The 26635-nt window shown below is 34.8% G+C and overlaps 12 protein-coding genes across 13 annotated transcripts; 4 read left to right on the top strand and 8 right to left on the bottom strand.

Moving 5' to 3' along the window:
* Positions 1-283: 283 nt before the first annotated feature.
* LOC139905996 (uncharacterized) lies at positions 284-1520 on the bottom strand. Its single transcript, XM_071890078.1, has 3 exons — positions 1280-1520; positions 1054-1122; positions 284-969 (listed from the first exon to the last, which is right to left on the bottom strand). Exons 1-3 carry the CDS (start codon positions 1447-1449, stop codon positions 603-605), a joined length of 606 nt encoding a protein of 201 aa, XP_071746179.1. The 5' UTR covers positions 1450-1520; the 3' UTR covers positions 284-602.
* A 40-nt stretch (positions 1521-1560) lies between these two features.
* On the bottom strand, positions 1561-2746 carry LOC121125526 (uncharacterized). Its single transcript, XM_040720727.2, has 4 exons — positions 2464-2746; positions 2305-2402; positions 1958-2218; positions 1561-1895 (listed from the first exon to the last, which is right to left on the bottom strand). Exons 1-4 carry the CDS (start codon positions 2713-2715, stop codon positions 1604-1606), a joined length of 903 nt encoding a protein of 300 aa, XP_040576661.1. The 5' UTR covers positions 2716-2746; the 3' UTR covers positions 1561-1603.
* Positions 2747-2756: 10 nt separating this feature from the next.
* Positions 2757-5657, bottom strand: LOC121125484 (uncharacterized). Its single transcript, XM_040720679.2, has 3 exons — positions 5520-5657; positions 4673-5379; positions 2757-4607 (listed from the first exon to the last, which is right to left on the bottom strand). Exons 1-3 carry the CDS (start codon positions 5523-5525, stop codon positions 3098-3100), a joined length of 2223 nt encoding a protein of 740 aa, XP_040576613.1. The 5' UTR covers positions 5526-5657; the 3' UTR covers positions 2757-3097.
* On the top strand, positions 5562-9678 carry LOC121125546 (uncharacterized). Of its 2 annotated transcripts, none has more exons than XM_040720747.2 (3): positions 5562-5652; positions 8666-8831; positions 8905-9678. In XM_040720747.2, exons 2-3 carry the CDS (start codon positions 8709-8711, stop codon positions 9349-9351), a joined length of 570 nt encoding a protein of 189 aa, XP_040576681.1. In that variant the 5' UTR covers positions 5562-5652; positions 8666-8708; the 3' UTR covers positions 9352-9678. The 2 variants fall into 2 exon arrangements, with proteins under 2 accessions (XP_040576681.1, XP_040576688.1); XM_040720754.2 differs by lacking the exon at positions 5562-5652 and having other exon boundaries at positions 8699-8831; positions 8905-9143; positions 9209-9376.
* On the bottom strand, positions 6253-8580 carry sbm (L-type amino acid transporter sobremesa). The gene has a single exon (XM_040720687.2). It carries the CDS (start codon positions 7930-7932, stop codon positions 6397-6399), a length of 1536 nt encoding a protein of 511 aa, XP_040576621.1. The 5' UTR covers positions 7933-8580; the 3' UTR covers positions 6253-6396.
* Positions 9679-10120: 442 nt separating the features above from the next.
* On the bottom strand, positions 10121-12718 carry LOC139905767 (zinc finger RNA-binding protein-like). Its single transcript, XM_071889466.1, has 4 exons — positions 12503-12718; positions 12253-12428; positions 11039-12198; positions 10121-10955 (listed from the first exon to the last, which is right to left on the bottom strand). Exons 2-4 carry the CDS (start codon positions 12419-12421, stop codon positions 10644-10646), a joined length of 1641 nt encoding a protein of 546 aa, XP_071745567.1. The 5' UTR covers positions 12422-12428; positions 12503-12718; the 3' UTR covers positions 10121-10643.
* A 109-nt stretch (positions 12719-12827) lies between these two features.
* Positions 12828-14682, top strand: LOC121125501 (uncharacterized). Its single transcript, XM_040720701.2, has 6 exons — positions 12828-13092; positions 13163-13444; positions 13520-13685; positions 13746-14079; positions 14152-14280; positions 14334-14682. Exons 1-6 carry the CDS (start codon positions 13039-13041, stop codon positions 14581-14583), a joined length of 1215 nt encoding a protein of 404 aa, XP_040576635.1. The 5' UTR covers positions 12828-13038; the 3' UTR covers positions 14584-14682.
* LOC121125535 (protein canopy homolog 2) lies at positions 14573-15721 on the bottom strand. Its single transcript, XM_040720737.2, has 3 exons — positions 15189-15721; positions 14904-15110; positions 14573-14843 (listed from the first exon to the last, which is right to left on the bottom strand). The coding sequence occupies exons 1-3, from the start codon at positions 15423-15425 to the stop codon at positions 14718-14720; spliced, it is 570 nt and encodes a 189-aa protein (XP_040576671.1). The 5' UTR covers positions 15426-15721; the 3' UTR covers positions 14573-14717.
* Positions 15722-15755: 34 nt separating this feature from the next.
* Kdsr (3-ketodihydrosphingosine reductase) lies at positions 15756-16926 on the bottom strand. The gene is made up of 2 exons (XM_040720713.2): positions 16518-16926; positions 15756-16457 (listed from the first exon to the last, which is right to left on the bottom strand). The coding sequence occupies exons 1-2, from the start codon at positions 16868-16870 to the stop codon at positions 15803-15805; spliced, it is 1008 nt and encodes a 335-aa protein (XP_040576647.1). The 5' UTR covers positions 16871-16926; the 3' UTR covers positions 15756-15802.
* Positions 16927-17173: 247 nt separating this feature from the next.
* On the bottom strand, positions 17174-20042 carry Hsp83 (Heat shock protein 83). The gene is made up of 3 exons (XM_040707950.2): positions 19504-20042; positions 18941-19437; positions 17174-18800 (listed from the first exon to the last, which is right to left on the bottom strand). Exons 1-3 carry the CDS (start codon positions 19793-19795, stop codon positions 17445-17447), a joined length of 2145 nt encoding a protein of 714 aa, XP_040563884.2. The 5' UTR covers positions 19796-20042; the 3' UTR covers positions 17174-17444.
* A 2085-nt stretch (positions 20043-22127) lies between these two features.
* LOC121125461 (3-oxoacyl-[acyl-carrier-protein] reductase FabG) lies at positions 22128-25624 on the top strand. Its single transcript, XM_040720665.2, has 3 exons — positions 22128-22301; positions 24323-24572; positions 24992-25624. The coding sequence occupies exons 1-3, from the start codon at positions 22254-22256 to the stop codon at positions 25519-25521; spliced, it is 828 nt and encodes a 275-aa protein (XP_040576599.1). The 5' UTR covers positions 22128-22253; the 3' UTR covers positions 25522-25624.
* On the top strand, positions 22299-22964 carry LOC121125472 (complex III assembly factor LYRM7). The gene has a single exon (XM_040720670.2). The coding sequence runs from the start codon at positions 22342-22344 to the stop codon at positions 22690-22692; it is 351 nt and encodes a 116-aa protein (XP_040576604.1). The 5' UTR covers positions 22299-22341; the 3' UTR covers positions 22693-22964.
* Positions 25625-26635: the final 1011 nt, after the last annotated feature.

The following is a 26635-nucleotide window of genomic DNA, read 5'->3' as shown; positions in this document are numbered from 1 at the left end:
TCTTTTTTTTTACAAAAAAAAATACTTTATTGAGAAAAAAAAATAACTATAGCAAGGTTTTTTAGCCTTGCATTAGGTCTAAGACCATTTTTTTTAGTTTTTATAATCCCTAATTTAAAGAATTACAAGAAAATTACATATTTTTAACCAGTAAAAGTGTTCAATATTGACTGTTTTGACTTCTTTTTCAAATGTTTCCTGACATTCAGAAGTAGATATTAAAGAAATAAACGCAATTTTAAAAACTTGCAGAAACAAGATTGAATTGACAACTGTAGACTTGTTTGATATAACACGTAACTTATTGAATTTATTTGGTTTTTTGGGTGGAAAAAATTGACTATGGATATTACAAAAGTTTTAAAAAATGGAGTTCATCAAATCCCATTCTTTGACACGAAAAAAATGAGTTTTTAAATAAAAATTAATTATCTCTAGTGGTGTGAAGTATATTAAGGAATAAATCATTTTTCCTTAGACAAATTATTATTTAGTAAGTGAATTAATTACAATACATACTATAATATATAGAAATAAAGATTGAGAACAGCTAATTTATACAAGGAGAGGGAATATAAGATATTGAAATAAATCCTTATAACCTATTTAGAGGAAGTCTTGAAGCAGCTTGTTAACGGACTCCCTGAGCTTTCTTCATCATGATAATTAATAGCTACAGTACTACTACTCATTGATCTAGCTGAAGGTGCACTGAGACATAGATTAGAGCGTGAATTGAGAAACTTATTCCTCTCGTATGAAGTTAAACCATCAACTTTTTCCCCAAAAACCTCTTCTTCAGCTTTTCGTTTAATAGCTAGCATCTCAAGTTTACGAGATCTGGTAGAGTATATTTTTCTCAAGGATTCACGTTTCTTCTGAAATTTAGTTTCGGGGAGATAAAAGACTTCTAGTTTTGGAGCCTCTTTGTTTTTTGAACAGGAAGTCGTACTATTCTTTTTATGGGATCTGAAAGAAAGGATCAAACAAGATAATAGTCGGATAGTAACATAGAAGTATATAATATACTCTCAGACAATAATGTCTCTGTACCTCCTATTCTCGTCTTCGTCCAACCATTCTATCTTCGAATGCTTGAAACCTGCATTTCTACGCTGCTCTCTTCACGTACATATATATTCATTGTTAATCATTATAATTAATAATTACGTAACGATTAAATAGTAGAACTATCAAACTCTCCTTCAAACAAATCTCTATGTAGAGTTAATTTACTATATATGTGCAATACAGTTTTAAAAATAAAGATTAACAATGCCTATATTCGAGACTCTCCATGAATATTTTAGAACGGATCCCAGCCTCGAAAGGAAGATAATTTTCTCTTACTTCCGACGTATATTTTTGTTTAATTGCTAGTGTAGTTGAGGCCGGAGAAATACACCTTCTCAGTCCTAATTTGGATGTTGATATCCCCTGAGATGACATTTTATCTACCTTATAATAAGTATTTTACAAGCCAACATAATATACAAGTAACAGTTTATTTGATCAATAAAGGGGTTTTTTTTTAATACCTAGTAACTTTTCATTTGGATATTATGTTTTGAATAGTTGAACTTATTTATTTCAAATGTTTTAATCAGGAGAAATGAAATTGATCATTTGAGTATTGGATCGTGTAGATATTCTTATCCTGGATTTCAGACTTTTCTTTGTGTTTGGATGTTCCTAATAATGTTTTTCGAAGAAAGAGACGTATTTTATAAAAAGCATAGTACAGAGCATGATTACAGATCAGCACGATCAGTGAACCAAGTACTGTGAGGATTGCAACTCCAGGGTTTCTCCAATCTAATATGGGATAAATGTATGGATCTCCATCTAAATTCGTTCCTCCAGCAAAAAAGTATATGATTGAATAGGAGATGTACCTAAAAAGAAGTCTCAGATATTTAAAAAAAATGTTTAATTATTGGAATAATCAGCTCCATACCAGACTCCAAAGAGAATGGGTTGATAAAAGTGATAGAGAGAGACATTGCGCTCAATAATAAATATATCAATGACACAAACAACTGAGTTCAATCCATGAATAAAAATATTCGAATAAGTGGCTTTGTCATCATCGTATGCATATAAGAGAGACCAGTAAAGGACAGTAACCGTAAATGCCGATACGATGGTTATGTTTCCAAGTGTTCCTTTTGCACTTACCCATAAAGGTACTTTCCCATTGTCCTTGGGTAGCTGAATACTTGCGTCGTAAGAAATTCATGGATTATAATGAATAAGTTACGAATATACATTATATAATTATGATATATTATGTAATATACAAACCTGATAGGGATATTTTCTCGATTTTTTTTCTCCTTCAAGAAATAGATAATAGCTACAAAAAATTCCAGAGTAAAATAAATATTCACTAAAGTCATACTCTGGAAGAAACCAAACAATTTTTATCTACATTCCTCATACTTAATAATTATTAGGACTCACTTGTATTGTTAAATAAGAAAATACTATTAAGCCAACCCTAGCATTCCCCAGGGCTCCAGCAAATATTATATGTATTGAAAAATTAGTAAATACAAAAGCCCAGATGATGAACCTATACAACAAATATATTCCAGTACTAGTAAGGAAGGGAGAATGTGGGCCTGTCCACTCCGACTCGAAAAATGAGGCATATGACCAACTGGAAGCAGCATCCTTCACTTTGGAAATTATTTTCTTAGGCTTTACAGTCATACCCGTGAAATCAGACACAAATGACCAATACTACTAATATATTAAGATTCCAGAGTTTATTCTCGAAAATGAAACACGTTACAATCTATAACACATTCATACAAAGATTAAAAGGCAGTGAAATGAAACCCTTTTATTTTATTCCTTGTGATATTCGCCATACTTCTATCTTATCTTACTAACATAAAATCGCATAAGAGATAAGGCTTTGTATGAGCTGTAAATTATAATAAGCATTAAAATTGATCAAATGATGTACAAACAAATTCGTACAAGATAAATAAATATATACACCAAACTATAAATATTTGTGAATATCTAAAATATATATAACAAAATATATAAAAAGCAGTAATTCTCAGAATAAAATTCATAAATAAAACTATGATGACTTAGAATGAGCTAGAATTCTAGACCAGGGATGAGCTCTAGCATAATAGAACATAATTAACCCATAAATAACTAAGGGTTGAACAATAAGAAATACAACTGGGGGAATAAATAATAGACACCAAGCCGAAATGTATGCATTCACTTCTTCGTTAAGCGGGGTTGTTTCCAACAACTTATGTTTCATAATTACTTTAACTGAATTAATGAAGGTTGGAACACAAAGAAGAAAATTGACAAATGAATGCCACAAAATGGTGATGCGTGTTTCAGTCTTGACTTCCTTGTACTGTTTTGAGTATTTGAGGACTTGGAGATAAGTGTCTCCGCTCTCGTCTATCTCCTCATCCTCTTCTTCATAATTCAATCTCTCAATCACATCCCAGTCTTTAAATATGCCAGGAAATGAGAGGCAATTGAATAAGTGAAGTATGCTTCCATTGGGAAATTTTTTGAATCGAGGAGAACTAAAGAATTTAATACTCCAGAGAGATGTCAACTGCACGACAATGGATAAAAGGAATATGACATAATAGCTGGATAGGTTGAGGAGTGTGTAGTCTGTCCTTTTCTCGGCGGATATGTTATCTTCCACCCCTAGTTCATCATTAAAAGGAATGTTGCTTCCTCTGTCAAAGTGAACAGATAAGCCAAAAAATCCCAAGGATGGAGCAAAATATAAAATGATAGCAAATATTTTGGCACTAAGGGCAAATGCAGAGAATAGAAAAAATACAAGTTTCGCCAAATCAGGAAAGAACCCCATTTTTGAAGCGGACTCCATTTGTACTCTAGTAAATACAAGACGAACAAAATGTATGACGAAGTTCAAGTATAAAACATAGCTGACAGAGTTTTTATGCGCTCCGAAGATCTCAATGACTGGAGATCCAAAATTTTGTTCAAAATTGATAGAAATTAATAGCACAACTTGAAGAGCAAAATGAAAAAATGTCTCTGTCGAAGCCTCTAAATGCTTGGACTCTTTCAAGACTTTTCGTATTCCAATTCTTGAGGAACGATTCCTCTCGAAAAAATCCAATAGATGTAAAAGCTCTAATGAATCACCATTTGATTTGTCTTCAAAATACCGACTCAGATACTTCCATATATCTCTTTGAATTTGAGCATTTTTGTATGCCAGTTGAAATCTGGAGACAAAGAGGTATCCCGGAAGAAAGGGAGCTGAAAAAATGCAGGATGAGTAAAGAAGAACATTGACCCAAGTTTTAAATTTTTTATCGTCATGGATACCATAGAGGGAACGATAATTTCTCCCAAAGTATATACCAGAGAGAACAAAATCTGGGAAAAATAGTATAAAACCATAAAAAAGCAGGATTTGACCGTCCATTTCTCTCCAAGGAACAACTCCATTATGATAGTCGCTCAGTATGTTCCACAAAAGAAAAAACAAAATCCAGTCACCAATTAAATCAATGAAATGACCAAGAGTCTCGATGATAAGTCCAAGGAACATCTTAGTCACCTTCCACCATTGGCTGAAAAATTATGACTGTATATAGTACAATCAAACGGTAAAGGAGATATTTAAGTATGAACAAACCTATTGATGATGGAGTAGCATTTCCATGGAATACATTTCAAGTAAAAATTTCTAATAGCAGGTGGCTCTGCATTCCAATAAAAAAGAGCCGAGAAATGGTAGCCTAAATTGTTCTTAAGACACAAATCCATATGAAGCACATTATCCTCATGGTAGAGCATTTCCATTTCTCGAAATAAAGAACAAAAGGATACAATCTTCCTTTCATCACTTTCACAGAGCAAATTAAGTATCTCAAAGAAGGCACGGATATTTTGGAGCCATAATGGAGAGTCATGAATATCTGCAAAAATTTCATAGAGTCTTTCTTTATCAAGAGACTCGGGTTCATCAAGAGCATTATCTATATATACAATGAAATCCAGAACTCTATTTAGTTCATCTCTCTTTGAATTATCTGTGACAGGAACAGCGTCATCAATTGAAATGGAGTCTCCTTCATAAGTCTCATCCACGAGACCACAAGTCAGGATTATTTTTTGTATACCCATATAGATCAGTATAACGACTGGAATCCCAATGGCAAGTATTGAAAAGGTCCATTGAATTGCATTTAAGCCAAAAAGAGTAAAGTCCGTGGACTCCGTCGATGAATTCGAGGATCCATAATAGATGCAATTGTTTTCATCACTCCGATCGAGACAGTCGTAGACACGATCACAGTTTGTCACGTTTTTAACACAGAATAAGGCCATTTTAAATTGTAGCTAAAGTGTATGCTATTAATTAATTATTATTTATACATTATTAAGCTCTGTCCTCTGCTTATTCAGAGTAAGTATTAAACATAGCTTGAGTTCTTTGAGAGTTATCAATCGACTATCATGTAATTCATGAAAATTCTTACCGTCATCCTCTAGCCGGTCTTCCTATAAAGCACACTTATAAACTCTTCTTTAATTCGCTTCTCAATCCCTTTTCTTATCAGTTCTTTGTTGTTAGTGTATTCATTCGAGACAAAGGTGTATTTGTCTGACCAGGTAATAAGTTGAATCAGAATTGTCATTTGAGTCACACATCGACATGGTACGCAAATTCAAACGAGCAAGTTCAATTGACCATTTAATTAACTGATTACCTTATTAATCAAAAGGTCAATGATGATTGATCGATTTTTCTAATATTTTTTTTACAATAGTGAAATTAATAAATGGGACAGGGTGGGATCAAATGCGTGCATTTCAATTTTTGGTTCATGACTGCTCAAAATCTCGTATAAAATTTTCACTTAAATCATAAATGTATAATTCCGAAAACTCGATGAAAAAAATAGGTAGGTCCCTTTTTATTCAATGCAGTAAACAATATAGTTTCAGGAGCTACGAGGATTTTTTCCTATTTAAATTACTAATTAGGTTACCCAAAAAATCACTTTTTTATCATGGGAGTGAAATGTGTGCACCACTTGTTAAAATTGTAGGATTTTATTTCTTTCTAAATTAATGTTGCCCACGTGGAATAGAAGAATTAAACATTTTAATGCTAGCAGGCAAACATACATTAAGCATTTGAAAAATTCGCCTAATATTTTGGGACAAACCTCTAAACGCAAAAATACACGCCCTACCCTAATTAATGCATTTAAAGTTCATAAATTTTTATTTGATATTTAATTTGAATTACTAGATACATAATAAATGAATTATACTCTATAAAAATATAAGCGGATTGTAAGTCCAAATCTCGCATCAAGATATACTCATTTTGTATATACATAGTTGCCCTCAGCAGTCCGGCATGGTTCCAGGAGGTATGATTTTGAAGAGTAATTGACTCCACTGTGTTAATTTATCAATAAATGGAAGTTTTAACTTATATCTGACAAATGGAAGGTAAATGAATCCACCAAAAGCCATGAAGAGAGCGGAGTAAATGTATTCGACTCTTGGATCGTTCACAATGGGAGCAAGCACGAGATAAATAGACATAATAAGAACGATTATGGGTATGGCTAGAGGGACTTTGTATGGACGAGGTAGATTTGGTCGATTTCTCCGAAGTATCAATAAAGCCAGCATTGACATTCCATAAAAGATCCAGACGGTAAAGGAGAAAAAATCTATGAGTGACTCAATGTCTCCACTCACTATCATAACAATGGCTACTAGTGCATGAAAGAGTAGGGCAGGTGCTGGAGTAAGAACGTCCTTATGTACGAAAGATAAAACATCTACCAAGTGACCTTCTCTACTTGCAACATAGCAAAGTCTTCCAGCTGCAAAAATAGTACCGTTGGCAGATCCAAATGTTGAGACTGCGACTGAGAGAGGCATGAGAAATGCAAATGCACCAAGAATACGATTTCCAAAAGTAATGGCCACAGCATCTGATATGAGCATTTCAGAGGGAGACATTACACTCAAATATGAAATATTCACGAGGAGATAGCAGACAGTAACCATAGGAATTGCAATTATGATGGATAAGGGTAAATTTCTTTTGGGATTAATGATTTCCTCTGTCACATAATTCAAGTTATTCCAACCATCATAGGCCCATAACCCAGAATAAAACGCTGTTGCAAGAGCTCCAATACTAGGAACTTTTGCATATTCTTCTGGAGTGGATAGAAATCCAGATGCTGCAGCACCATTTGTTGAAATGATCTTCCACATCCCTCCACCGACAATGATTACAATAGCAGCCAATTTGCAAAAACAGAAAAAGTTTTGAACTGCTGTGGCTAGACGTACGCTGAGACAGTTAACAAGGGTTACGACTGCAACCGTAACAACACCAACAAGCTTTAACGTAGTATTCGATGGAGGGCACTCATCAGTGAATGCTTCCACGACATATTCTCCAAAACTTAAGCATATGATTGCTAATTGACTCGGTTTTATAATCATAGTAGATACCCAACTAAACATGTAGGCTGGAAAAGGGCCAAAAGCCAACATAAAGTACGCGTACTCTGCGCCTGAGGATGTAATCATTGTACCCAATTCAGCATATGCCAGAGCTCCAAGCATACTTACGACTCCACATAACCCCCATACACAGAGAGAATATGGAACACTTCCAGTCCGTTCGAGTAGTCCTGTAGGAGAAACAAAGATACCCGATCCAATCATTGTTCCTACGATAAGAGCAATCCCAGAAAATAAGTCCACTCTCCTTTTGAGCCCTGGTTTTTCTCCATCAGATGACTCTCCACATCCACCGCATTCATCTTCAACAGCTAAACATCCAGAGTCAAGGGTTTGTGGAGCTGTAGAGGAGGAATCGTCTCGAAAAGATATTCGCTTTGTTAATGACATTCTTTTGGAGGTCGACTATCAAATAATATTCATGTTTATGTGTTGTTCATCAATGTCCTTAATCGTGTGTGTGTTCTACTCCTTTACATAGACGTACTTAATACATACATTCATTTGCCTTATTTTTAGAAAGCAATTACATTTTTAGAAGAGTAACAAGCTGAAGTATAGTATTCACGGCAAAGGAGAAGCTGTGAAAGAGCTTCTTCTTCTTTCCCTTCTCAGCATTTCTATAAATGTTGTAATTAATTTAATGAATAGTATCAGATTTCTCATCCAATCTTACTTTATACTTTTATGCATTAAATACAATGTAGATAGTGTAATCCTCTTATACAAAATGCAAGCATACTTTTATTCATAAATGCGAAGTAATCATAACTTTATAAGTAATAAGGCCATAACAAGTAATTGACCCATCTAACTTCCTCCTTGTTTCCAAGAGACTGTCTTTATATAAAAATATTTTGACATAATATATATCTAAGGAATCTATTTAATTAATAACTAATTAGTTAACCATTGGTATGATCAATGAATGTATTACGACTACATAACATACTATCATAGTTATGTTATATCAATGTACAAAGTATAAAGAAGGCAATTTCTCATGACTGAGTATTGATATATTGTTTCTTAAATATTTTATTAGTATATTCATATACGTACAATATTGATATCAGAGTTATCTTCTTATTAAATTAAGCTAAAATCGTGGCCTTTATTCAAGGTATGTATTTGGAAGGTGGAACAAATAAGATAATCAAAAACTCATGACTGGCCCCCCTCATCCCTTTGGCGTTCCCGAGGAAATGTTATTCCCTGTTATTCCTCAAAAGCAGTATGATAGTTCTCATCAACTCATAATTGATATTCAAAGTCAGTGTACCGACAAGGTAGGAAAGAATCCGAACTCTCTATTATTGTGCTATTTTGAGCTCTCTACCTACTACACATTACACCTTTTAGGAACACTCAATAGCTGATATCTTCGATGAGAGAGTTCTAAGTGCCGTGCGATCCTATGTGACTCACACATCCTTTCTGACAGATGATGACCTCACTCATCAAGCCTCCCTCGTTCAAAAGCTATTTAGTTTACAAAAAGAGTTTCTGAGGAATGCTTCAGACTCCTACAGCGTACCTAATGCCTCAGGAAGTGGACCTCGACAAGCGGATCTCATCAATCAAATACGAATACCAAAAAAGTCCTCCTCTAAAAAACAATACAAAGCTCTTTATGAATTGATACAAACTACTATTTCTGCTGCAGGATGGATTATCAAAGACACAAAACCCGTTGAATTCCTACAAGAACAAAGGTGTTTTGAGATTGTACTTAAGGAGGGTGAGTTGTCAGGGATTCCTCAAAAAAGAATGGATCAATTCCTGGCATCGCGTTCTTCTTCACCTTGAGAAATTTGTTGAAGAGTTCTATCCCGATGGTTTAGTGTGGGAAAAGGGATCATCATCCAACGCCTCTTACCGCGTGCCCTGAGAAAGGTTTTGCAGTATCCATCATGATTCGTGTCACTTATATCAGATGGCAATAATATAAATACATTTTACATTCTCATTATAATACCTTAACATAATATTATGTACAACCGTATCATTAGAGTAATGTATTTCATTCTTTCAAATTATAATTTTATGAGTCATTGTTTTTTAGCGGAAAAAACAATCAAGTAAATGCACTGACAATAAGTAATAAGGAAATAAACAAAAACGTAACTACATTAATAATATACATACTCAGTTGAGATCGGGTATTTAGCATTAAAAAATTGCTCTACGTCGGTCAGTTTAAAATGAACTAAAAGAAGTCAATACCAAAATATTATACAATATAAATTGAGCTGCCCATCAGTTCAAGATCAGTTAGATTAGATCAAGGATCAATAATGTTAATATTAATTATTATCATATTCTCTTTGAAACTTTGTAGAAAAAATAAACTCTGGATAATTTGCAAGACTCATAAATGAGTACATAGGTCATACATACACGGTACCTATACAAGAAAAAGCCAATCCGGCATTCCACAAGCTGTTTTCTTCAGATAGACCGAATAAAAGAGTATTAAGCATTCACCCAGAATACAGCCCGAAGAACAACAACCACTAGCTAGTCATTATTATTAATTAGGGGGGAAATGGGAAATAAAAGTCTCAAATGATGAGTATTCATGTTCAAATTTTTATTTCAAGACAAAAATGGATAGAGAGAGAGAGGCATGACTTTAAATACAATGATACTTTAGATACACACACTTGTAGTGCATAAAATGAAACGCAAAAATATCCAAATTTAAATTTTGTACAAAGATTTCGTTCTTTTTCCATTTCTTTTTTTAAATAGATAACTATTGGATTGTGACTTTTAATATCTTAATAAGAATCTAATTGTATATACACATAGATAGATATATTAAGATTATATATATATGGATTATACATACATAATTGTCATTTCTAATGGGTCTTGGCAGTCGTGAGGAGCACAACTACTATAGATTAAAAAAATAATAAGTATTATAGGATTCAAACATTTTACTTAATTACTATTACACTTTTGGTTAAAAATCATAATAATTATTGATAGAGGAGAAAACGTATAAGGAGAGGAAAAAATTGACGACATCTTGGTGTAGTGAACATGATGATGGTGACATAAAGTACATAGTAGTTAAATCACTACAACATGACTTAAGCCGTACTTGTTTCAGAAGCAGTTGGGGTTGCTGGAGCCTCAACAGCAGCAGCAGCAGCACCACCACCACCACCACCACTACTCCCATTCTTATTTTGGGCCTTATGTTTACCTTTGGGAGGTAGTTTTTCCATTCCCAATACCTTGTTGATTTGACGATAAGTAATTAGGCGAATGAAATACTGAGCACTATGAGTTAAATCCTCTCTCTGTTGAGGAGTCAAATATTCAGATACATCGGTGTCTTCTTTCTCACAAGGATCCTTCAAGCCTGATCCTCCATTAAGAAAAATGCCCGAGCTGATCACCTATTTTAATTTAAAGAAAAGGATGTTGATTAGTAGTAATAGTTATAAGACTGAAGAAGCAATTAAATAAAGCAACATCATACTTCCAAGACTCTTAGAAGAGAACTAGCAGGGCTCAGGGGCTGGTGTGCAGAAAATAATGACCTTTCAACCAATAGCTCTATTAACCAATTAGAAAGACAAGACCATGAAGGGTCCCGACGTGACATTTCCTTAATAATCCGTATACATTCTACACAAGATGGAAGGCCAGATGCCATGGAGGCAAACCAGTTACTCCTTCGAAGTTCAATAAGAGCTGTTTCCACTTTCAAATTGTTGAGATACTCCTTTTCTTCAGTTTGAACACCGTTCATCACATCTTCCTCAGCAGTTGTTTCTTTTTCAGGAGACTTGACTTTAGATGAGGTGAGTGTCACTTTTGTGATATACGACGTTCTTTCCTCTCCTCCTTCGTCGTCCACCTCCACCTCATCTTCACCTTCCTTACTTGGTGAATATGATACCTTGAATCCAGCTTCTTCTTCAGAAACTACTATTTTATACGCATTGGGAGAATCAAGTTCTTTTAATTTTAAAGTCATAGCATTCGAGAGTTTTAAAAGATCATCTATCGTGGGCATTTCCTTGCACATAATAACTAAATCCACGGATCGATCAGAGGATAAAAGAAGTCCTTTCGCTAAATCTCCTATTCTAGCTACCCCCAATATGTCTCTATATTCCTCTTTATCCTCCTCAGACACTTCTTTGCACCCCTTGGCTTCTTTGGCATTAATCTCAGCTAACGCATCACTACAAGATCTCAAGGATTCTTCGACTTGTGTCACAAGCTTGAGTATATATTCCAACTCATCATCTTTGGGATAAATATTCTTATGCTTTGTTATTACATAGTGATCATCCACGCTCATTTTACCACGGAATCCAAAGGATTGTACGTAGGGCTGCACTGGGGCAAAAGGAGGCATCACTGGACTAAACATTCCATGTGCTCCATGTTTCTTGGAAAAAGAAGTTCCTTTTTTCCTCTTCTTGTTCAGACTTTGAGTAGTCGATGTGTTGTTATGATCCTGGATTAGGGCTGAGGAATCCGAATTGTTGTTGGCATTCGAAGAGTTGTTTTTGTCTGTTTTTCTTTTGCGATTGTTACCGGACGGGGCTTCCGGTGGTAAATTATCTGGATTCAGACTATCTTTAATTGCACGTGCAGCAGCGGTTTTAGCTTCCTTTTTCGAGCGCCCTGAAAAGGAACAGAATGAGAAAAACCCAGAAAATGAGTCAAAGTCCTCCTTACCTTTCCCTTCCGCCGTGATTTGCATAAATGTACAGCGCCAAACAAATGTCTTCATGTGGGGAGGGCCATCCTCCACGACTTGGTTAAATACCGGCGCAGGGAGCTTCCGCTGAGTACTCAATTTGAAGAGATAATCCAAAGGATTCGCCGCTCCTGTCACGACACTCATCCTAGTACTAAAGCAAAGTCATGAATCACAGCCTGCATTACGCAATACTGCACACTCACATTCACACGAGAGACTCCTTACCTTTTACAATCAAAGTCCAGCTAATCAAGGATCAGTCCTTTGTGGAGAAGAATTCTCAATTCAAAAGATGTAATCCGGCGTCAACCCTTTCTCGTTCTTTCAAGTAAGAGATAGCTAAATCAATCTATATTATTTCTCTATGTATTATTAATAGCCTCTGGCAGGGATCCCAAGTCTTTGTACAAAACTTCTCTTAGCTACTTATTCTCTTTCCCTAGCTACTTCCTCTCTATGACCTCATAAAACATAAATGATCCACTGAAATTACTGCTAAAATAGCAACTTTTATAACTGGCGTCACATGATAAGATTATGTACAAAAAATAGAAAATATAGCATTTGGTGTTGATGCCATTTTTCTATTTTCGAGCCTGTGTAGAGGAAGGAAAAAAAGGAAGAAATTTGGTTCGAAGAAATTATTTGACACTCACTCTCAAAATTATTATGTTACATATTATTAAATAATGCTTTATTTATTCAAGCTTCTTCTTCTTGCGAGCCACTCAGTCATTATCGGATCAGTGGAGTGAATAACAATGGATAAATTGTTAGATAGGAAATTAGTGGAGGATGCAGTTCTTTTGAAGCATGTAAATCTTTCATTGTATCATTACGGTCCTTTTCAACATGTTTAAACATCATTTACCTTTTTACTTATAGGTTCCTTTACTACAAAAATCCTTATCTGGAGAATGGGGATACGTTTATGAAGAATTGATTGACTTAAGTTACTCAGGCGGTCCCGAAGCGAATCGATTCATGAGTTATTTCTACAGTAAGGCCTTGAACCTGACTGACAGTAAAGTTCGTATCCTAAAAATCATTCATAAGCTTGCATTCCATGGCTCAAGAACATTTAGAAATCTTTGGAGAGAGTCACGATACGATGAAATTCTTCGGGAGTACTCCAACTCTGGCGGAATATCGCAAAGGCTCTCCAAAGTATAATTATATTATATAATCGACTCAATTACTTGCTTATTAATTAATTCACTTCTCGCTCCTTTCTCTACGTAGGAGACTCGGGAATATATATTTTCTGATGAAGTTGTGAACAAAGATTCCGACGAGTCATTGGAGGAAGTAACTCCTAGACTGAGTCACAGTTATTCTGGTCATGGCTCAAGCAATGTGAAAGACAAAAAGTATGATGGTTTTGGCAAGGATTCAATCACAAATAAAGGTAGATAAATAACCCGGAATCCAATGACCATACATCATTTTGACTATTTTTATATATTAGAGAGTTGGACAGACAAACTCCGTGATTTAGTAGAAGAATCCCTCGTATTTACAAATGAAAAGTCAAGAATTATTGAAGAGTGCCTTTCCTCAGAGTCTCCTGGGGATTATGTTGCCGTCAACATTCCTCAAACGTCATCTACATTAATTTCTTCTTCCAGTCCTGATAACAGTAAATTAAAAAAATCCTCACCAACTCATAAAGCTCATATAAAAGGTAGAGCTGGAGGAGGTTGGGAATCAGATGAGGAGGAAGAAAAAATTGAAAATAGAATAGAAGAGACGTACAAGGTCGCCTTAAATATGTCAACATCTGAGTTGGTTGTTGAAATGAGGTAAGATCTAAAACCAATCATAATCCCAGGCAATGTACATGGTAGTAGTAATTAAGAAAAATTAATCTTTAGAGAGGACATGAAAGTCAATGAAAACAATGACATATCTATAAATTCCTTGGAAAGTATGGAAATAAATTCATTCTGTGATATTAAGAAACCTCTTAAATCCTATATAGAGGCAGATGAAGTCGTTCAAAAGTACGTGATAAAGAGTTTTTTTTTTATATATTTACATATTTTATTTTTTTTAGAATCAGGAAACTTAACATCCTTACATCCCTCTCAGTTTTAAAATCAAAACTATTGTCAGAGACGTCAAACGAGCAACAATTACATCGAACACTCATCCTTATCGAGCAACTTCTAACTCTTAATCTCACACGTCCAAATATTTATAAAGAGGCATTTAGTGAATCCTTGGTCATGCTCTCTAATAAGTTTGAATCCCTCAAGTTCAAAGCTCTAAAAATAAACCTCTGGATCGATGCGCTTTTACTTTAGAATGAATTGTTTTTTAATTCGTTTTTTTTAAAGAAAAAATGTAAAAACCTATGATATAACAATATTACGTAATACTGAGTATCCTTTGATTATATAAAATACCAGGATCTATGATTTTACTCTTATCATACTCATTAGAGCTCTTCCTTTTTTCCTTCGGGACAAATGTTGGAGCAGAGTTGAGACTCTAGTTTTTCGGCATTCTCAACTGCGTACAAGGATATGATTTCATCGTCTAAGTCTTCAACGATGCTCTGGCACTAAGTAAGAGGAAAAAAGGATAATTAATTCGTAATAGAAGTAAGTTGAGTATTTCATACATGGAACGTGAGCTTTTTGTTGAGTTCATCATCAGGAAGAATATTATAATCGCTAAAATTTGGATTCATATTTCCCTTTGGAGTGGTCAAAGGAATAACTGCCAGCTTGCCAGTCGACTTATTGGTTGCTTGAGCGTAGTCACTGAAGCGTTCACATATTTTATCAATCATTTCATACAAACTCTCCTGAGATCGGGCATATGGGATCTAGCGATAAGGTTCAAAGACATAAGTGAAATACGAGATAATTTAATAAATATAAAAAAACCTCTGGTCAGGACTCACAATCGTCTTTTCTTGTTTTCCATTAGAGTCTATCCGAAAAGTTCCAGTTACTGTTTTTTTATTGGGATCAATCCCAGCAATATATCCGTCAATTTCCTCACTGAGTGCCCTACAAACTAAACACTTGAGCTCTCCACTTGAAATTGTTTTTTTACTTCCTTTCTTTTTCTTTTTAGCCTCTATAAAATGATTCAGGGAAAGGATACAAATGAGCAGAAAAATAATTCGAGTCTTCATTTCTTGGATTTCCTACAATCACAGAAAGATAACTGGATCACCCCGCTAGAAGAAGTAACTATTTTGCTGTGTACATCTAATTTGTACAAAAAGAGTGAAGGCACTAGATTCATTACGGGCATACGATGATTTCACTTCTTTTCATTGGTTCTTCCTTTTTCCTTCTGTATTTTCCCATCTCAGTATCAACATTACAGCTTGTTTCATGTGGACTAGCCAGCTAAGCTGATGAGAGGTTAATGCAAAAGCCATTATAGGAAAAAAAGCCCAAAAAAATCGCAGTGTTTGATCGTCGCCTTGACGAAACAATAATAATTAAACATTTATAAGTCAAATTTCAATGGGTAACATTTATTACTTAATTTAATAGTTTCCATTTAAAAGACAGAACTACAACTCCTTTTTAATCTTTTTGCAAAACATTTGGCAACAGTTCTGGCAAAATAAATAGTATAGCACCAGGATACAAATCTCAGAGGTCCAACACAAAATGTTTGTAAAAACATGGTTCCAAAGGAAACTGGACTCATTCCACAAGTAATACAACGAATTAACCATCCATCTAAGCCGACGGATGAAAGAAATACACCATTTAAAGTATCATCTACGATTCCTTTAGCTACGGTTTCGGGTTGAAATAGTCCTGCCGTTTCTGACAAAAGTTTAGTCTCTAGAGGCTTTGATTTATTTTCCTCAGCGAAAGAAGGTGTATCCGTATCAGGAGGTAGATTTAAAGTAACGCTAATACCATGGGGACGAACCTCCATTTCTAAAGACTCCGCAAATCCTCTAAGTGCGAATTTTGAGGCAGAGTAAGCTGTGAAGCCATAGAGACCCATGACTCCTGCTATGGACGAAATAAGAGTTATACGGGATGGAATTTCCTTATTTTCTTTTTTCAGATGAGGCAAAACCACTTTAGTTACGTTTACAGTTCCAAAGTAATTAATGTTCATCATACAATTATAGTCTTCGATAGAGGTGTCTTCTATAGTGCCTGCCATAGAGGATCCAGCGCAATGAATCACCATTCTAAAATATATACACATAATGATATAAGTATTCAATTAAAATTGTACATCAAAATCTCACCGAAGATCTCCTCCATCTCGAATTGTTTCCTCAAAAACGTTGTGAATCCCCGATAATCCTCCCGTAACATCCACAGAAAATATGTTGACTCTTCCTCCCGTTTCTTTGATAATTTCTTCCCTTGCATCCTCGAGTTTTCCTTTATTACGTGCCCATAAAGTTACCAAACTTGTTCCTCTTTTCAAGACTTCTTTTGCAGTTGCTTTACCGATCCCAGAGGACCCACCTGTAATCAATACATGTGAATAAGGTATGGATGAAGTCAACTTCTTTCTCCTTATGTAAAGCCAAGAGGTAATAATCACGAGAGTAACACCGAATAATCTAGACAACCAGTGGCATTCACATTCCATATTGATGTTATGATCATTAATATTCTCAACTGACAACTAATAAAAATTACAAACAGCCCATGTTTTTTTTTATATCTATTTCCATTAGGTATGACGTCAGCGTCATATTGTTGCGAGAACATAGCCCCTATGCCACCCAAAAATTGAATTACTTAAGGCTAAAAACAGTGTTTGAAGTCGTACTTAGCAGTGCTCACCATAGATAACCCTGAAATTTCCAATAAGTTCGTCCCACTTCCGATAATATAGCTTAACGCTAATTAACAGCCCAATACGCCAAAATAATAATTAGCCTTAGAAATGTTTTAGTCTTATTACCTTTTATTTGAAAATGCCATTCATAAGAATAAGCTTACACAAAATACAAGAATTTAGAATCTTTGGATAAATACAACGACCCCAAGCGAGTTTCACTTACGAGTCCACCCCAACTGAATGAAAATAATTTACTTTTAATTCCAAGAAACATAAAGTATAAATTTTGGGGTATGTACATGAACAAAAAAAAAGTTATATTCCATATATAGAACAGAGATCTTGATTAATTAGAAGAGCTATAAGTCGGCATGAGAATTTAATCAACTTCCTCCATTCTGCTAGCGTCTTCGGCGTCACCTTCTAGAGGAGGCATCTCCTCGTCAGCAACCACATCACCAAGGTCAGCATCATCATCCTCATCAATGCCCAAACCAAGCTTGACCATTCTGTGGATACGTTGAGAGAAGACAGCGGGATCTTCGAGTGTGAAACCTGAGCTGAGGAGAGCTGTTTCAAAAAGCAAGAGAACAAGATCCTTGACTGATTTATCATTCTTGTCAGCATTTGCCTTCTTGCGGAGTGAATCAACGATAGAGTTATCAGGATTAATTTCAAGATGCTTCTTAGCAGCCATATAACCGACAGTTGAGTTATCCCGGAGGGCCTGGGCCTTCATGATTCTCTCCATATTAGCGGTCCAACCGAATTGAGATGTAACGATACAGCATGGGGAATTGACCAATCGGTTGGAAACAACTACCTTTTCGACCTTCTTGTCCAATATATCCTTAATAATCTTGCAGAGGGCTTCAAACTTAACCTTGTCTTCCTCGAACTTCTTCTTTTCTTCCTCATCCTCAGGTAATTGAAGACCTTCCTTGCAGACTGATACAAGGTCTTTTCCATCATAGGCCTTCAATTGTTGGACAACATATTCATCGATGGGCTCGATCATGTAGATAACCTCGAGTCCTCTCTTCTTTAGTCTCTCAACGAAAGCAGATTGGGAAACAACATCCTTGCTCTCACCAGTGATGTAGTAAATACTTTTCTGGTTCTCCTTCATACGTCCAACATACTCCTTGAAAGAGCACATAACGTCACCAGAGGCAGAAGTGTAATATCTCAACATCTCGCTCAACTTTGTCCTGTTGATGTTGTCTTCGTGGACACCCAATTTCAAGTTCTTACCGAATTGAGAGTAAAAGGTATTGAAGTTGTCCTTGTCATCCATAAGATTTGTCATCAATTCCATACATTTCTTAACCAAATTCTTGCGGATAACCTTCAAAATCTTATTTTGTTGAAGAGTTTCACGAGAGATGTTCAATGGAAGATCCTCCGAATCAACAATACCCTTGATGAATCCAAGGTAGTCAGGGATGAGATCCTCGCATTTGTCCATGATGAAGACTCTTCTGACATAGAGCTTGATGTTATTCTTATTTTTAGAGTTCTCAAAGAGATCGAAGGGAGCTCTTTTGGGGATGAAGAGAAGGGCACGGAATTCAAGTTGACCCTCGACGGAGAAATGGGTAACAGCAAGGTGGTTCTCCCAATCATTTGTCATGGACTTGTAGAACTCAGCATATTCTTCTTGAGTAATATCATCGGGATTACGGGTCCAGATGGGCTTTGCCTTGTTAAGCTCTTCATCTTCAGTGTACTTTTCCTATTAAAAAATTTAGAATAGATTATTAAAAATAAAGATTTAGTTATTGGATAAAACTAGATCAAAAAACGGCAAGGGTAGGTTATGAGAATAGACTTCAAAAAACTAAGGTAAGAATTACATAATAGAGTATTAAATACCTTGACAGTTTTCTTTTTTTTTATGTCCTTTTTGTCGGCATCTTCATCTTCACCAACGTCCTCAACCTTGGGCTCAGTGGACTCTTCTTCATCCTCCTTTTTGTCCTCTTCTGCTTCATCGTCGGAGATTTCCTTTTCACGCTCCTTTTCCACGAGCAATTTGATGGGATAACCAATGAATTGGGAGTGCTTCTTGACAATTTCCTTGATGGAAGCTTCTTTTAAGAAGTCTATTTGATCCTCCTTCATGAAAAGGACGATCTTGGTTCCGCGAGAGATACGTTCACCTTCAGCGTCTTCTCTGATGGTGAAGGACCCACCAGCAGAGGATTCCCAAATGTATTGCTCGTCGTCACTGTGTTTGGATGTGACGACAACGCGGTCAGCGACAAGGTAGGATGAGTAGAAACCCACACCAAATTGACCAATCATAGAGATATCAGCACCTGCTTGAAGGGCCTCCATGAAAGCCTTGGTTCCAGACTTGGCAATCGTACCTAATTAACGTCAAACAGAGAAATGTAATTGAGAATTCGCATACATATAAATTGCCAGTAACATACCCAAGTTGTTGACGAGATCGGCTTTGGTCATTCCCAAACCAGTATCGATGATGGTAAGAGTGTTGTTTACGGTGTCTGGAATTATCTTAATGTAGAGTTCCTTCTCAGCTTCCAACTTGCTAGGGTTGGTGAGGGACTCATATCGAATCTTATCGAGGGCATCGGAGGAGTTGGAGATCAATTCACGGAGGAAGATTTCTTTGTTTGAGTAAAAAGTGTTGATGATCAAGCTCATCAACTGAGCAATCTCGGCCTGGAAGGCGAAGGTCTCCACTTTGTCATCTGCAGTCATTATGGACGATGTTTTTGAGAAATAAACGTTGTTAATAACTTGAGTGAGGTTCTATTCAACCGAATGCGATCGGGGCAATGTGCGCTACAAGACTAAAAGCCTCCTTCAAGTTGCAGCTTCTTTTATAATACATTTTCTTCTTTTGCCTTCTGTAACATTCGAGAAACACGGAGAAAATTCTAGAATTGCTCAATAAGTAGGAAAAAAGATGGAGGCGTCCTCTAGAAAAATACATAATTTTCAATACTTCGTTTCATAAAAGGTAGCATTCCGCAGAGAGGCGCTACCTGTCTCTTGATATATTGACAAAGAAAGCATTTTCCGGTCTTCTTATTATCGTCCTTATCAATATTATTTCTAGAAAAAAACACCGGCAATATTGATCGTTAAAATTGTATTATTCATATTATCCTGGACAATTTTGTCCGAATCCCTTAACTAAATTAATAATTGGATCTTGAGACCTTTACTCCTTAGTTATTTTGCTACAACGGCGTAGTATCGGTCATTAACATACTCTGTCAATATATAAAAAATATAAATTATGAGGAAATTTCTTCTTTGTCGTAACGAATTATTTCTCTTCTAGAAGGAACAAAGAAGAGTCTGGAATTTTCGTTATTAAATATATTCAGTTATCATTGCAGGCTAAAATTTCTCGTACTATTTAATTTTATTGAATCAATTATAATAAGATAAATCCAAAATATTGTTCAGGTGCTCAAAAACTAATTGCTAGCATTTTAAAATAGGAATGAAAATTCAATACGTATGTGTAGTATTGATTAATTATTTTATATGTTCTTATTGATGAAGTAGTTTGTCTCATCATACTGAGTGTTAATACAATTGGCATATATATAATATTCAAAGTTTTAAAACTACGCATCATTTTAGACAAAAATAACTGGCTTCTGCAATAGAACGTTTTCACGCGACGTCAGCACTGTTGAGTTGATGTCGCCCATTTTGGAAGCCTAAAGAACCCATTCTTATAACAATTAAATCCATTTTTTTATTTATTATTAAGTAAAGTAGTGAACTATTGGATGTCAATATGGGACCAACAAATAAAAGGACCTTAACCTTACTGTTTGTCAAAAATCTATCCCTCTATTCCCTGGTATTATTAAATAACTGACCCTAAAATGTATTAACCCTTTACCTTCCGAATTTTATGTAATGAATTAAAAAGAAAAATTATCATTTGTATAAACTTTTATAGGTATCAGGATATAATGTATATGAAAAAATATCAAAACTATATTAACAAGACTATGCAATCCATTTGGTCACATAGCCTATTTATGTACCATGGCTTTGAAAGTACATTAGGGTGAAGGACTAAAAATAATAACACTAGAAATTATTGATAAATAGTAAAAATATTCTAAACATAGAAAAATATATATAATATCCTTCAAAAATATATTCCTTATAGGAACATATAAACATATTCCTTATATTGATTATAAACTAGAACTGTACTCTAAAGATCACTTGGTCGTTTGAAGATATATACTTGAAAATTAATGCTATACACGTGTTTATTTAAAAAGAGACTTTGAAGTACATTGAGGCGGTAAAGGGTTAAAAATATGTTATTACATCGGTTTATATTCTTATTTTCATATTGTTGATCTTAAAAAAAATGGAACGAATAAGATATTTTTCTCTGGTTATTCTACTTTTCTTGTCCCTAATCGATCAACAACAAAAAAATAGTACAAATTTAGACATTTCATACAAATTTTCAGTTCTAAATTTAGACATTTCATACAAATTTTCAGTTCTAAATTTTGATAAATCATATTCAAATATCACTGTTTATAATTTGCATCAAGTCGTATTCCATACAGCTTTAAAGTCTTTTTTTACTCCTAAAGCCTTTTAATGGAGTTTAATCAAGATTGATTTGAAATAGGTCCATTTTATATAGTAAAATATCAACTTTGAGCCCTCAAGATGGCATTTCCTTTAATAATGATAGAATTTATGACGTCAATGAAATCACTACACATTGATTCCATTCCCCTAGCTTCAAAGAAACACACTTGTGATTGAGGGAGTAACTAACGAAATGACCATTTTTCCGTAATAGTAACTACTCATGAAAATAATTAATAATATATAAATTAGAACATGCATAGTAATTGCATACGATGTTTTTATATAGTAACCGTCCCAAGATCAGGTTTATAAGAAACGCTCATAAAAAAATATGTCCAATCATGAACTTCCTAATCATATTAGAGACATGATATTACTTATAATTTTATGTTGAATGAAATCACGTTTGAAAAACATATTTTTTTATTTAAAAAAAGTAGTTGTTCAACATTGTTCAGTCACGAAGTATTGGTGGAAGTTGTGAGAATTTGTTTTTCGAATTCTTCCGTTAATTTTTTTACACTTGTTTATTTATCAGCTACCTCTACAGTTAGCAGCTTGCCTTTTAATGTTGCTTTTATCTCAAGTGTTGAAGCGCGGAGTTTCACAATTCCAGGTAATTTCAACTACAATAATATCTAAAGGCAGGGAATAAAATGAGTAGATTAGAAATCCTGGGTCTCTACAAGTCTCTTCATCGAACTGCTAGGACAGTTTTTATGGGAGATTTTGTCACAACACAAGCAGCACTTGGAGAGATCCGTTCCAAGTTTCGAGAAGAAATAAAGGATCCAGAAATGATGAAAAAAGCCTATCAAGGAGGTGTTGAGGCTGAGATCGTTCTGAGGAAGGGTGTTCTTCAGTTAGAGGAAACAACGGAGTCTCAAGTTTACAAGGCCAATATTCGTCCAGAATTCGAATTGGAGGATAATATACTCTTTCGAAGTGACATTACACCAGAGGAATATCAAAAGTCCATAAAGACATCCAAAAGGAAAAAGAAATAGTCAAATCTTTTCTTCTAAAAGTGTCTTCCATTTCATGTAGTGATTTATATGTGCCTTAGACCATAGTCAGTCATTCTAACATTGAATTGGTTAATTCCCTGTAGCTATTATTTAGATCAATTACTGTGATTATCCTGTTAGAGATGATAAACAAGTGTTGAATAGGTCAACTCTTTAAATGTCAATGATTTGATTAAATAATACTGTTCAACTATCTTCAAATAGAAAAATATATTTAGTTAATTCCTTATTTTAACTTAATATCAATTGTATATATTTGTTTTGTTTTTTCATCTCTTGACTGAATCTCCTTTGTACGTAATATGGAAGGATTAAACTATATTTTATAAGACTTTTAATATGAAATTACTTGATATGAAAATTCTTTTTTAACTTTATAAAACTACCAAACGTATTCTGCGTGGTTTACAAAATCTGACAAAGGATGTTCTAAGATATTTTTAATATTGAAAATATTCAAGCTTCTTCCAAATATATGTACAATTTATATAAGTACTTTAATAATATTCATATTGTAAGTGGATTAATCAATGATACAAATTGTTATGGCGGAGATCAGCTGAACAAATTCACTTTTCCCGCTGTTGTTATATATTTATGAAGTTTGGCTTGATAGATGGCGCTGGTTTCACTGTTTTTATTCGAGGGAGAGATTCGTCAAATCCCTGATACGGTTAGGGAAATATGAGTTTGAATAGTAGTGTAGACTCGACTAATGATGATCACAGTACTTCACGGCTTCCGTGCTTACTTTGTGGATGTGGAATGCCATCTAAAAACCTCCAGCATCATATTCGTGAATGCCACAACGTAACTGAACCTGGGATATTCGACCTCTTGCTGTATGGAGATGACTCAAAGTTGCGGACATTGCGGAAATACCGCTGCAAGACCTGTGGGTTTTCTAATCAAGACGAATCATTTGTTCTTAGTCCTCATCGAAGCCACACTTCAAAAGAAGGAGGATTTGGAAGTGAAGTCCTTTGTCTGGTTCCTGTCGTGAAACGAATTTCAAACCCCTCTCCGCACTATGAGTGTGGGGAACAAGTTATTGTAAAGCTCAAATTCTTTCCATGGTGGCCTGCAATTCTTTTGCAGCCACCAGGTCATCTAGATGATCTCGAGTCGCATTATGATCCTGTCAAACGTAAATATCACGTCGGTTACTTTTCTGACAAAAGAATGCTCCGAGGATGGGTTCCGGAATGTGATATTCTACCTTTTACCTGCGTTCGTAGTAAACCAGGGTCCAATCGTAGAGATTATAAAGCTGCTATGTCGTGGGCAGATCATTGCGAAACGTGGAGTAACGAGAATAGAAGACTAAAATTTTGTTTTACGTCAAAATCATAAAGTTTTGAATTTGTTTAGCTATTAATAATTATTGCACATTTATATTTTCCTTTCTTTAGATTTTTATATACATACATACCTACTCAGAATCAAGTCAAGTATTACCTATGTGCACATATATGTATTTGAGTTGTTATTGATTTTACTTGTACATTTTTATAAATGGTAATAAATTGTTATAATGAATACTATGTATAAGTCCTGTACACAAAATTATAAATATATTTGTATGTACAATATATTATATGTTTCTTAGATGTCTGGTTTGGGGAAAAAAATTGTTCTCATTACTGGAGCAAGTGGCGGAATTGGAGAGGGAACTGCTCTGCATTTTGCATCACTTGGAAGTAAATTATCTCTGGTTGCGAGACGCAAGGAAGAGCTTGAAAGAGTTTCTGAGGCATGCAAAGCAAAGGGGGCTCAAGATGTTATCTATACAGTGCAAGATTTATCCTCTGGTGAAGCTTGCTCTGCTTGTGTTGACGAAACCTTTAATTACTATGGAGGTATGACAGTATTTTCTTTGTGTACTCACAATCTCTTGTTAAAAGAAACTATGGTAGCTGGCTTAATTTATAATAATTTATTATTAAATCTATTTAATAATTCGCCAGGCGATGTATCAAATATAAACTTCCTGCATTTTTATGACCTAATACAGGGTTCCCAATCAATAGGTGGCCTACATAGTTCATATCTAGACCCTGAACCTCCTTTTAGGGGATCCAGGGAAATAAATCAACATATTACGCCAAAAATATTTCCCTCCATACATGCGCTGAGGACCTTCGACTTCCACAAAATGGTTGTTTTTACGCATTTGGGAGCCCCTGAACCAACATTTTACCTAATTATTTCTTAAATATATAATTACTTATATAATATGTATGTATTAGTTAATTACTATGCATCTTATTCTTTCAAGGATTGGATGTCGTGGTTAATAATGCTGGAGTGATGTACGGTCAGAAGCTACAGGAAGTAACTCCTGAAATATTTGATCATTCCATGAATCTCAACATTCATTCAGCTCTTCGAATCACTCAATCCGCAACCAAATACCTAGAAAAATCAAAAAAACAGCCTGCCATTGTCAACGTATCAAGCATTGCAGGTCTTAGAGCCTTTCCCGGAGCTCTTGCGTACAAAATATCTAAAGCGGGACTTGATCAAATGACGAGGTGTACTGCCTTGGAATTGATTTCGAAAGGGATCCGAGTCAACTCTGTAAATCCTGGTGTCATTGAAACAGACTTATTTAAGAATGCAGGGATGTCGGATAAGAGTAGCAAGAGTTATCTGGATAGGGCCAAAAAGACACATCCTATAGGCCGACCCGGACGGGCAGATGAAGTAGCAAAGGTCATTGCATTTTTGGCATCAGATGATGCCTCTCTCATTGTCGGCCAAACGATTTCTGTTGATGGAGGTAGAAGTGTGGTCTGTCCATACTAGGGGGGTGTCTCATCATCATGATTCATGTATATACTGAATAAATACTCCATCGATTAATAATGATTATTATGACTGAAAAAATACAATATACTACTTTTGAGAATTTATTTTATATTTTATTTTGAGTATTGGTACACTACATAGTAGTATATGTACATCCCTTTCTACTAATATCTACAATTTAGTATCTTCATATATCTATGTACAATTATTTTACTTATAGGGGCACTCATATACAATAAAAATATATACATAATATATTTTTACAAACGAAAATCAATAACTAGAAATAAATTGAATGTATTTTATTCGCTTTCAAATTCCGACTGAAAAAAAAAAAGTGATGTAAATTATTATTTTTTAAGCCCTCAAAAGAGCTGAGATTATGTACATACATCTATGATGACATAAAATAATGTATTGATAATAAAAAGAATTCGTCTCTTTCTCATACTATTTTAATATAATATCCCCGTTATTGAGTAGGAAGAGAACAAAGAATATGACGCTTATTAAATAATAGCTGAATTAATTCCAATGTTATATTAATTTAATTAACAAAATCACGCAACTCTTTCAAAATGGAGGAACTAGTTGAGCTTGCATATCTAGAACATATACGACATTAATTTATATCATTGTTATAATCTGTGTCTTAATCCGTGTAATAGCTAAATAGAATATATATTCAGCATAATATGGAAACAACTTCCTTCTAATCAAGGTCCTCCCACATGTACATTCTAAGAAAGAAATAATCAAACCAGTCCTATCACATCCACATCTTCCTTCATGGTTTTATTTGTATGTATATAAATTATACCTCAACCCATTATACATTGATGGATTGTATCCCCATTCTTTTTCTGGAGTCAAATGTATATCCCCCTCTCCTTCAATTAACGATATTTATTATTGGATAACGAGAGATGCCAAATTGGATGAGACGAGGTGTTAGTGGCCTTAATAATTATTTACTATGGGGATCAACCTTTCTATTTCCCCTGGATATACCCTCCTTTTACTTCCTGTCCTGGGACTTTTTTATACATTCATGAAATGTCTGGGTTTTATTGGTTAACCCGATTATGAGTTGTAATGCCTTTGACTGGGG

Source organism: Lepeophtheirus salmonis, chromosome 1 (assembly GCF_016086655.4).
Source record: "Lepeophtheirus salmonis chromosome 1, UVic_Lsal_1.4, whole genome shotgun sequence".
Classification (NCBI taxonomy): domain Eukaryota; kingdom Metazoa; phylum Arthropoda; class Copepoda; order Siphonostomatoida; family Caligidae; genus Lepeophtheirus; species Lepeophtheirus salmonis.
The sequence above is the reverse complement of the archived record's forward strand: the minus strand, read 5'-3'. Positions and strand labels throughout refer to the sequence as shown.